The sequence below is a fragment of the Mchenga conophoros genome, linkage group LG3 (genome assembly GCF_057382185.1).
Source record: "Mchenga conophoros isolate Kocher_MC1m ecotype Shallow Benthic linkage group LG3, M_conophoros_male_GT1.1, whole genome shotgun sequence".
NCBI lineage: Eukaryota > Metazoa > Chordata > Actinopteri > Cichliformes > Cichlidae > Mchenga > Mchenga conophoros.
In genome coordinates this window covers 13634999-13647398 of record NC_140528.1, presented here as the reverse complement: position 1 = coordinate 13647398, position 12400 = coordinate 13634999, and the positions used below count along the sequence as shown (strand labels likewise).

The window sequence follows — 12400 nt, the reverse complement described above, 5'->3', positions numbered from 1 at the left end:
GAATAATTCTTCAAATATAATCATCAGTGTTTGAGCAGTTATGATATCAGGGACAATCTAGACATGTGTGACAATACTGAACATGTCACATGACACACCTCAAACATCATGTGATCCACTCTCAGTCTGCACTTTCATTCATGACTTCATGAATTTATGATCAGTTTACTCCTGAAATATTCAAATGCTGCAGGGTGAAGAACAACAAAGTGCTGACACATGTTTGTGTTTCAAACAGGAAAACCAGCAGAAATAAATCATCTTTGGACAACATGACAGAGATTAGTGAGTTTCCAAGTTGCACTTGAATGCAGCACAGACAGATTCTGATGTTCGTGGTTGTAAACGTGTCCTCAAACGCCGCTCTGACTCTTTCCTTCCTGCTCAAAGTTCCTCTTTTCTGAACTTGGTGTTTGTGCCTGACGCTGATCGTCTCCGTGTGGAGATCCGTGTGAAGGTAACATTAGCAGTGTGTAATGTTTCCTGGCTAACATCAGCTGTGTGCAGCTCAGTTCCAGCACAAATCTGCCGCTCCATAGTTCACGGTAACGGACTCATGAGGTCGACCGTTAAACGCTCTCCCGCCATTTTGTCTGTGTGCGCGGATGTGTACGTTTTTGTTACCACTGTCATCTCATCAATAGCCTATTTGTAAAAGATCTCTGTTCATAGTTTAGTTGGATTTTAAAACTCTGTAGTTGGACAGTTTTATTTTGGACTGATGCTAAAATTCTTGCTGATTGTTTCTGTCGAGGTTTTGTACTTGACATCCGCCATTTTGGATGTGATAAGCTGTAGAGAGTGCGTCCAAAAAGAGAAACCAGAAAGAGAACCTGTTTTATTAATAACCTCTTGCAAATAGAAGAATATGAAAAAAAACAACAACAAATAGGATAAAACCTTTAAATTACTTGAATTTTTAAAATCACCATCATCTGTTAACACAAATTTGATCATTTCAAATTTTTGTTTTCATTTTCTCTTCCCAGTTACTTCTTTCTCATTCTCTTCATTCTCCTTGTCACCTTACGTCTCACTCCTTAACTGAAGTTATAGTTCTAACATAAGAAGTCCCACCAACGTCCTTTATTTAATCTCTGTGTTGTCACAGTTATTATCATCAGATCAGACATGAGACCCAGACAACAACATAAGTTTACAAGCTAACATCATGTCAGCTAACATTAGACGATAGCATCATAAACTTTAAATTACTTTGCCTCTGATCAACAGTTTGATTACATTCTCACATCACAGGTTTATTTGCTAAGTGTGAGTCCGCCCACATTAGATCCACTTTTCAGCAGGTGGAATAATTTGTAGTATATAGGTAATACATCAACAATGCTGCCGTGGCTAAGTTAAGAATATTTAAAATGTCATTTCCAAAACTTGCATATGATCTGCAATTTGTAGCAGATCTACTGACTGTCACAGAGCAGCTGGAGCAGTCTCGAATGCAGGTCAGTGCACTGCTGCCCCCTGTGGCCAAGTGCCATAGCTACTGCTGGATGAACTCGTGACACATCTGCACCTGTTTCTATGAACACATTGAGTCTGAGTGGCTGCACTTACACTGGTGCATTCAACATATTGAAAGATGCCAGCAATGTGGATTGTCAAGACTCAAACCAACCATTGAGCAAAGACAGCAGCATCACTTGTTTCTGTTTGTTATACAGCCAGATTTACTCGTGACACACATGTGCAGCTGCTTTATCACCTATTCTGAATTTGTTTCAAGCACAATACATTTGTTACACATGTTGGGATATTGTGTTTGTTTTAAATGTTATATACCTGTGTGGTATGTGACTTGTGTTGCCATGACGCCAGGTCTCTCTTGGAAATGAGATTTTTAATCTCAATGAGATTTTTTTTTACCTGGATAAATAAAGGACTAATTTGTAACTTTCAGTGTTTTCCGGTCTTCCAAAAGAAAAAAAACCTTCAACTACATGACATGCAGTTGTGTATTTGTTTTCACCTTATCATACACTTGAAGTTTTACAAATCACCACTTCTTTAGTGAATATCATTTCAGTCTCAGACAATCTCGTTTCTCTTACAGAGGTTGAATGCACCTTCTGCGGATGGCGGTACCACACAGTGTGCGTGGACTTCCCCTGCACAGAAGGCAACTACAAATGCTGTGAATGCTAAATAAACAGAAACAAATGATCCCTGTTGTCTTTGCTTGATGATTGGTTTGAGTCTTGACAATCCACATTGCTGGCGTTGCATCTTTCAATGGCAGCAATGGCAGGTATCAGTGCTCAAAGCTTTTGTGTTTGTTTCCAACAAGTTGCCCACCTCGGGAAACAAAAATGTGTTCTTTTACTTGTCAGATGAACATATGAGACACTTTGACTCTTCAGTGCAGTGTGGAGCCTAACAAAGATCTGTTTTGTGTCCCAGCTGATCAGCAGGAGGAGGAGAGTCTGACGGAGCAGCAGAGGAACATTTTCAGCTACTTGGACTCAGCTCAGCCACTACAGAGGAAACAATGAGCTCAACACAGAAGGTGACAGACAGAGCAGGACCATATGACCAAAGATATTTATCACCATATACATTTGAACATTTGCCATAACGATGTAGCTGACGATAGAATTGACACCAGACAAAATACTTTACAGCTGCACAACTTTATTAAAAACCCATCAATGTATTTTCACTGAAACAAGCAGCTGTTGTTTATGTGCATTAAAGTTATATAAAAATGTAACAGTGCAAATGCAAATTCCTCGCTGACAGTTTAACCAAAAGGCGTTTCCAGTGGAAACTGGCCGACACATCCTGAGCATAACCATGTATAATATCCACTAAACTTCAGAAGAGGTTATACAGTCGTGGCCAAAAGCTTTGAGAATTGCATAAATATTGGAACCTGGAGAAGTTGCTGCTTAAGTTTTTATAATAGCATTTTGCCTGCACTCCAGAATGTTATGAGGAGTGATCAGATGAACTGCATCGTCCTTCTTTGCCATGAAAACGAACTTAATCCCCAAAACGCCTTACCACTGCATAGGGCTGCCACAAACGATTATTTTGATAGTCGACTAGTCACCGATTATTTTTGCGATTAGTCGACTAATCAGATCATCATCCATTGGACGTAAAACGTACAGCTTATTGCACCAGCAGCATCTGCTCTTATATAACTATCATTAGCTTACAGCTTTAAGTGTTTAAGGTATGTGCTAACTAAAAATAAAGACAAGATGGTAGTTTATTAAATTTTAATTAAATGTGCAGATTGTTTTGGTGAAGTTTAATAAACTCAGCCGAATTACTCAGGAACAAATAAAATACTGAAAAAAGCCAAACAATAACATTTTTAAGTTTATCTAAGTGACTTATATATCATGTTTAACCTGAGTAGGGCGGTGGGTTTGAAAACGATCTGCCGGGAGTCCGGTGCTCTCATGGCCCCCGGCTAGCTATCGAGCTAGTGGGTAACAGACTTCTCCGAAAACGTCGGAGCGCTTTTGAAAATATGTGATGTCTTGATAAACTGAGCCGATATTTGAGGTTTACACAGCTACATTCTCGCCTGAAAATATGTTAAACGTTTATTTTGTGACCCAGAAAGAATAATAAGAGTAATATTAAAACTAACTAGCTGCCGCTATTGTTGGAAACTGCGCTGGGTCGCGCTATGAATTCTGGGACAGAGCTTCTTCTTCTTCGGGGTTTAACGGCAGCTGGCATCCTTGTACATGCAGTGCTGCCATCTTCTGTTTCAGTCCGTTATTACACTCTTAAATCCTGCTACTTATTCCTGCTTTTGGGATCTTACAAAGCTTCAAACGACGCGTTGACTATTAAATCAGTCGTCGACGATTTTGATAGTCGACGTAATCGTGACTAGTCGACTAATCGTGGCAGCCTTACCACTGCATTTCATTGCTGTCATCAAAGGACCTGCTGAGACCATTTCAGTGATCGTCTTCTTAACTCAGGTCAGAATGTTGGCGAGCACGAGGCTGGAGATCATCATGGCTGTATCCCGATTCAGGTTCTGCAGCTTTAAAGTCCTCAAGGGCCGCAGACTCAAAGACCGCTAAGGCCGAAGTGCGAGGCTCGTAGGCTCGTGAAATGGGACGTCTAGCCTCCGTCGCGCTGCCCAGGTTGCCTAGCAACCATGATACTAACAGTTATTTATATATATATATTTATATTATTTCTGAGAGTGTATCATGTAACACTATAGATCAACTTAGCTCAGAATATATAAAGCATATAAACAGTTACAGCAATATGATGCAACAAACACAGCAGCTGCTGATCCAAAATACTCAAAGCTTCATAGAACTGAAACCAACATTTATTTTTAGCTCCATCCTGCTGCTGATACATACTTTAGGTTTCTGAACATTAAACTTGTTGCTGCCTTTCATAGTGTGTAACTTGAAGGCCCTGAGTACTTTCTCCCACACTGAAAACACTGGGATGATCACATTATTTGAACATTACCTAATAAGACTGATTCAGCACAGACAGTTATGTTAAACTTTCCTAGCAGTCCTTCACAAACAGGGAACAGTCTGTCTATTCTCTCCATCTGTCAGCTGCTGCTGGCTCTTCCTCCTCCTCTTCCTCACACACTGCTGAGTTTGTCCTGGTGGATCATCAGGGCTGCAAAGCCTCACAGATGATGTGCAGCAGTGGGTCCCTCAGTCTGTCCTCACTCTGGACACTTGCAGTCGTCACACATGGAAATCAAATGTGTGATAAGCTGCAGGATTCAAACACAAGTGTAACTTATAAACACATGTTCATACTTTTATTCCACAATCAGAGAGAAAGAAACAGAGAGAGAGTGCAGGACAGACACAGGTGACAGTCTCAGGTGTACACACTGCTACACAACAGCACCAGAGAAGCAGGATTTAGTGTTTGTGTTATTACGAGTGTAAACAAGAAGAGTTCCAGATGGTGCAGTGGACACATGTGTGACTGCTGTGATTAAAGCATCTTTCTTTCAGCTTAACGAGTGAACCGTCAGCTCGTTCAAACACACGTTAAAGTGCGTTTGGCTCGACACCACCGAACAGAGGCAGCAATATAACACAGCTAACATTAACAGTGCAGTGAATCCTGCTTGTGCCGTGATGTTCAGGACTGCAAACCAAGCAGCATCACTGACTTTCAGCTTGTTGTGTTTGTGGATATATGACTGACTTTAATTATCCACAAAATCATCACATTCTCTGTAGGATTAAGGTCGACTATTGAACGGCGTATATTTTAAAGGCTTTAAAACCAAGTTAACGCTGAAAGTACAAACATCACTAATGTCACATAACTCTGCCGACAAGGCATAGCTATGGCTATGAAATGCTCTTTGTGTATCACTTCTTCATTATGAAAGATGTCATTAATGCACTAGTAATGTCTCATCTGGAGTATTGTTCAATCATTTGGTCAGCAGCTAATAAGACAGATCTTAACAGACTTCAGTTAGTCCAGAATAAGGCGTCCAGATTAGTGTGAAGATGTTCATACTATACTAATATTGATCAAATGCATAATAACCTTTCTTGGCTTCCTGTACAGGCTAAAATATTCTATGGCTTACTTGTAGTTCTAAAGAAAGCAATTCTGTTAAACACACCACATTTATTCTGCTCAGCTGCAGTATCCAGATGAAATACATCATCATATTACACAGTTTTCAACAAGCTGCAATTTAGTAAATGCTCGAGTTAAAAGTAACGTTTTGTAAAACTGTTACATTTAGAGCAACTTTTAAGTGGAATAAGTTGCCTTAAAAAATTAGAGAATTATTCAAAACTTCAATGAACACTTAAAAGCCGATTTACAGAGCTTTTAGTTGTTGTAAATATTGTAAGACATGATTTGTTTTTGAAATTTGTGTAATGTGCCTCAATGTTATTGATATTATTATTATTATTATTATTATTGATTGCTTATATTTGAACAATTGTGAAACCTCACTGTGGATGTAAGAGTGAAATTATGTGGATATCTTGAATCCACTTTATTGTGTAATATTTTATGTGAGTATTTGACGGAAGATGAGCAACATCTGTTGTGGAAGCTAACGGGGTTCCTTTAGAATAAACAAACATAGGATTTATTATCACTGAATAATTCTGTATAAATCTATACAAATTATAGAAATATGTAATAGGAAACAACAAAATAATCTAAATTATAAAATAATGTGTGTGTGTGTGTGTGTGTGTGTGTGTGTGTGTGTGTGTGTGTGTGTGTGTGTGTGTGTGCGTGTGTGTGTACAATCAGGAGGGATGGGCATGATTTTAGTGTTTGAACAGTCATGAATTATCTTTAACAGCAGGTTGGATGTAATGTGTTAGAACTACCAGCAGGTGGGGATAAGAGACCTTTAAGGTGTTTGGTGCCACGCTCCACCTTCAGGTTTAAAACTAGTGTTAATGGAGGTTGAAGGTTGAGTTTGTTCCACGACTGCATTTCACTCACTGCCTCTGTTTGTATCTCTGTCACTGCAGGACCAACATGGAGCCAGAAGTCAGCGCTCTCAGGACGCCGACAAACCTCACAGAAGAAAGGGAGAGAAAAAACACACCTGTGACGAGTGTGGGAAGGGTTTTACTGTGAGGGCTAAACTAAAACAGCATCAGGTCATCCACACTGGAGAGAGACCGTTCAGCTGTGACTTGTGTGGAAAGTCTTTTTCCTGGAAGGGTTACCTAAAAACACACCAACTCATCCACAGTGGAGTTAAAGCGTACAGCTGTGATCAGTGTGGCAGAGCTTTTACTCACAGTAGCAACTTACAGAGGCATCTAGTTACCCACTCTGGAATTAAGGCATACAGCTGTGACATCTGTGGAAAAACTTTCAGCCAGAGAGGGAACCGAAATACACACCTACGCATTCACACCAGACATGATGTGTACTGCTGTGAACAGTGTGGCAAAGAGTTTATAACTCACACAGACTTACAACAACACATGTTTACCCACACTGAGGAGAGGCCTTATCAATGTGACCTGTGTGAGAAGACTTTTAAATCTCCACGTCACCTGAGACGACACCAACAGATCCACACCAGAAAGAGACTCTACAAGTGCAGCTACTGTGAGGTATGTATTTATATTGTTATCTTGTCATTTTAGCCTGACTGTTTGGAACAACTCTGCTCATTAAACTGTTAGCATGTTAGCAATTCTACTGCATGGAAAAGCAGCTCTGAGTGATTATTCAGATTTTCCTTTCAGTTATGATTTTAGTATTACTGTAGTATTATGGTGGTAGTATTGTAGTTATTGCAGCCCAGTAAACTGAGTGTGTTAACTGAAACAGTCAAATGTAGTTGGACGTCTGCAGAGATGCTCTTTATTTCAGGCGACGTTCAGGATACAAATGTTGAAGGACTGACTTACACTGTCTTTGTGTCTTTGTTTAGAAGCAGAGCGACACAGATGGATCCAGTTCTCAACCCTGTCATCACTGTGGTGGTGGGAAAGACTTTCATTGTGACCTCTGTGGAAAAACTTTCAGTCAGCAAATTACCCTAAAAGTACATCAACGTAGACACACTGGAGACAAACTGAAATACTGCAAAGAATGTGGGAGAAGCTTCACCACAACAAGTGAGTTAAAACAACATGAACTGATTCACAGTGGGGTTAAAAAGCACCTCTGTGATCAGTGTGGGTCATCCTTCACCACTGCAAGGGACCTTAAATTACACAAACGAGTCCACACAGGAGAGAAACCACACAAGTGCAGACACTGTGAGAGAAGCTTCTCACAGTCAGGTAATCGTAACATTCATGAACGTACACACATGGAAGGAAACTACAGCTGTGACCAGTGTGACAAGAGCTTCAGGAATCTCAGTTCATACTCTGCACACAAACGATCCCACGTTACTAATAAACTGTTTCACTGTTACCAATGTGCCCAAACATTCACCTCATTGTCTGCTCTGTGCAAACATCAGCGCGATCACTCAGGGCTGAAATCACTCCCATCACTGGATCACAGTGAATCTGAAGACACAGAAAGATCCTCTGGTTTCTGTGTCAGACTCAAAAAGCTTGAGATCAGGCTCCACAGAGTTCAGATAGAATCATTTAAACTTGTGTTGAACTGAACTGGTTGCTGGGCTGAACTTCTACATAATACAGATCTACATGGGATCTTCTTTTCTGTTTTTTACTGAGTTAGTTTTGTCCTTTTTTCTCTGTCCTGGTTTTGCTCGTCTGTAAATGATTGAAACTCAGTCAAATAGTTCATTGTTCTCCAGCAAAACGTTTTGGAAACTCATGTTTAACCTTTAAAACTCTGACATGTTTTAGCACACAAGGCTTCATCGGGGAGTTCACTCATGATTGGACCATGAGAACAAAGGTTTTTAGTTCTTTCAAAGAGAGTCTTGGAGATGTTTGATGTTTCTGTTTTTCTGAAACCACCTGAAAGAAAAACTATTTTTCTTGCTTTATGTAGTGTGGAAGTTTTTAATGTTTCTTCATCTGTGATGTTCTTGAATGTGTTCACGTGAAGATGGTACAAATAAACTGTCCTTTCAGCTTTAGCTCCTAATTTATTCATTATTTATGGATGTAGCACAGCAGCCGTCTCTTGATTAACACATGGAGGGCTCGGGATCTGATGGTGTCGTCTCCCTAATTTGCCCACTCAGTAAATCTCACTCATGGCCAAGAAATTGAAATAAACCTTGTTTCCCTGCTGGATAGTGATCCACTGTAACTCTGCTCCTCCTTCCTGTTTAGGATTTCTGTGGCTGAAGTAAAATTCCCTCCATCCATCACTTATCCCAGCTAACCCAAAGTGAAATAAAGTTTTGCTGGTCTTAAAAAAGCATTACAATAATGGGCATTACCAATGCAAACTGAATGATACAGAAGATGAAAGAAGAGACTTTGATCAGTTAATAAAGCTCATGATCTGGATTCATTGTGGCTGCTACACAGATACTTCTGGGTCACTTCTCTCAGTTAGGAACCTTCCTCACCAAACTGACTGTTGGACCACACCCCTGGTTTCATGAGAAATTGTTTCAGCCATGATTTCTCTTCCTGTATTTCAGAGTAAAGACTGAAGTGACAAATGGAAGCATGTTTAAAAACACAATGTGAGAGAGACGTTGAGGTCCTTAGAAGTTACCCTGGGTTTTTCTGTCACCCTGCTAGATGTTACACACCTTGTTATTGTACTGATTTCTACTGCTGGACTACTCCTGCGGAGAGTAACAATACTCTTACTAATTAGCTCCCTTTCACAGCTTTGGGGATATTTATTTTTGTGTTTGCAGCGCTGTGAGCCAGAACAGCGAGAGAAAAATCTGCAACAGCGACAAGCCGAATGCTTACGTGAATCGCAGCAGCTGCACATGTGCTACGCTGAATTAGAGGATATCTTTGCTCTGGATTTCTATTTCTACTCTTTCATTTCTATATGATTCTTCTTGCATCTAAACAAAGATGATTCAATTTGCTAAATGTTGATGGCTCTTCGTGCTCAGGTGTAAATGAGACGTAATATTTGCTCTTGGTTTGGTTCTCCTGTACAGAACCTTGCAGTACAACAGAAACCTAAAAACATTATTTGTAGTTGTTATTCTTAGTTGTTCTGCTGCCTAAATACCACAGGGTCTGATTATGAAGTTATTGAGCTGCACATACTTTACGACCTGCTTAAGTTCGAGGTCACAGCGTATGTAGAGCAGCTGGAACATAATGAAGTCTACAAGGTTAAAGTTTTCTCTTCAGTTATTGTTCTTTCTGCTGCTTGGTTTGATGGATCTGAGAGCTTTTGTTTTTATTATTGTTATTATAATTATCATTAATATTTTACTCTCTAGAAGCTTTAAAATAGTGTTTGTGTTTGAAAAAATTGATTTAAGAATTGAACAGAAACATCTGTCCTTCTGAAAATCGCCCAAAGGCACGGAGACAAAGTCAAAGAATGCAACCTGTAACTTTCTCTTCCTTCATGTCAGGACCATCATCCATGATTTATATAAAATGCATATAGCAACAGTAGCACTTTAGTTTGGACTTTATGATTTCTGTAACTGGAAAATATTATTTTGTTTAAAGACAGAAGTGACCGCATAGTTGCAACATCAAAGGGAAATATTAATTAATTAGCATTAAGTATATTTGTTGCTTAAGCGTTTGCACTATAACTTAAGTAGGATTATAACTTTTAAGGAAGGAAAGATTTCAGATATTTAGTTCACTGCTTCAGTTATTTTATATTATTAAAACATTTACGTTGGTCAAACATGATGCTCTAAATCAAATAAAAGTTTGAAAATAAATGATGTATTTTTAAATGCTGCAACAAATGTTCACAAAAAGTAACTATAATTAAAACCAGTTAAACAAAATCAAATGTTTGAATCATGCTTAACCAAATGCCAGGCTGGAGAGCTGAACCTAAAGTATACGTAGAAAGATTTCAACATCTGAGCAGTTTTTAATGTTTTTATCACATATAAATGTCACAGCAGTGGGTCCTGGCCCAATGCTTTGTGTTTTTGGTTTTCTTTGACTCTTGTTTTTCTTGGTTTTTGTTCTTCTTATTTATCAGGCTCTCAGTAATCTTAGTTCTCCCTCCCTCAGTGTTCATTTCAGCCTGTGTTTAGTTTCTGTTCCCGTGTCCCATGTTTCATCGTTTCATGTCGAGTCAGCCCTGTCTCTCTGTTTCCTGTGTCTCCCCAGTCAGCCCCGCCTCCCTCGGGCACTCATGTGTGATACAGAGTAATAAACCTGACTACATTTGCTGCACTCTCTTTATTACCTGTTACTTTAAAATTCATACACTAATTATGTCTGCCCATCTCTCTAATGTGAAGGTCAAAGGTCAACATCCCAGTGACATAAGAATAATCCCAAAGGGGCAAAGGCAGCGGTTAATTTAGCACATTTAGCATTAAGGGTACAGCAAGGATATACTTTTACTTATTGTGGCAGGGGTGTGGTCTCTGGCCTGCTGCAGTGGAGGCTGGTGGCGGGACGTTGGACGGCACAGGTGAGGGTGATGGAGCTCATGACTCTCCCCTTTATAGTGACGGAGGAGACTGGCGTGGGGCAAGCGTGTAGTGGAGGAAGCCGAGGAGAGAGCTGGTTTCTGGCTACAAAGAAACCAGAAAAGATTGCTCGTGGTCAAATGTCAAAGGAGCTTGCAAAGAAAAGCGTCTGGACTTCTTTAAGTTACTTGAAGACGTTTCACCTCTCATCCGAGAAGCTTCTTCAGTTCTAAGGTCAAATGGTGGAGAGTCCCAGATATAAACCTAGTGGGAGTGACCCCCCACAGAGGGACATATGTGCATGTATGCAGGCAAAGACCTGCAGTTAAAAAAAAGCGCCCCTCGACAGCCAAACCCATCTGTTCTCTAATTGGATTGTTACATTGTTGATTGACATGACATTGACCAATCAGATGAAAGGAAGAAAAATAGGGTCAAAATCCGTACTTGTAACTTGCAGGGGTTTTTTTTCTAAGTCCACACACAAATCTTTTATACACATACAAATCTTTTTTACAAGTACAAAATATTTATGACCACATTTTGAGCCCATACGAGAACAACTGAGATCATTTGTCCACAACACGAGGTTAGTTATTAATATACCGTATTTTCACGACCATAAGACGCACTGTGCTAAAAGGCGCAGTCTCAGTTATGTGTGCCCTTACTGTATTTAACACACACATAAGGCGCACTGGACCATAGGGCGCATACAAGTACCGTATGAGTATTTAAAAATAAAGCGGGAGCAAACCTGAGTTCGGTACCTTACTCACATTTCTATTGCCGGTAATCGTCATCATCAACAACTCACAAGCATACAAGTGTGCGTATTTAAAACTAAAGCAGGAGCAAAACAAAGTTTGGTACTCACATTTTTATCATCAAACCCATCGAAGTCCTCATCCTCTGTGTCTGAATTGAACAGCTAAATCTCCATCAAACATGCCAGGTTCACTTTCTTCACTGTCAGAGTCACTTTCCGTGCCGTGCGGCTCCTCAGAAATGATGCCGGCTTTTGCGAAAGCTCGAACAACAGTGCCAGCAGACATGTTAGCCCAAGCATCTACAATCCATTGGCAAATTGTGGCGTAACTCTCCCGGCGCTGCCTTCCACTCTTGGTGAAACTGTGGTCTCCATCGGTCATCCATCGCTGGATGTGTTTGTCGCCGATGTGTTTGCTGCAGTAGGAGCGGAAGATGGCCAGCTTTTCCTTATAATCCGCTGGAAGTTGCTGCGCTACCGTAGTCCTGGTCCGGATGGAAAAATGGCACCGTTTCATAAAAAGTGAAAGTGAAACTGCTTTTAGCCGAATGGTGACCGTCGAAACGCTTCTCCCGCTCGTTCTTTGCTCGATGATCGCTGTCAGGGGTTTAGAC

General features: G+C 40.2%; 1 protein-coding gene across 2 annotated transcripts; it reads left to right on the top strand.

Annotated features, from left to right (window-relative positions):
- Positions 1-405: 405 nt before the first annotated feature.
- LOC146577330 (uncharacterized) lies at positions 406-8548 on the top strand. 2 transcript variants are annotated; one of them, XM_085253305.1, is made up of 4 exons: positions 406-457; positions 2419-2524; positions 6501-7097; positions 7421-8548. In XM_085253305.1, the coding sequence occupies exons 2-4, from the start codon at positions 2507-2509 to the stop codon at positions 8111-8113; spliced, it is 1308 nt and encodes a 435-aa protein (XP_085109431.1). In that variant the 5' UTR covers positions 406-457; positions 2419-2506; the 3' UTR covers positions 8114-8548. The 2 variants fall into 2 exon arrangements, with proteins under 2 accessions (XP_085109431.1, XP_085109440.1); XM_085253314.1 differs by lacking the exon at positions 406-457 and having other exon boundaries at positions 2369-2524.
- The last annotated feature ends 3852 nt before the right edge of the window (positions 8549-12400 follow it).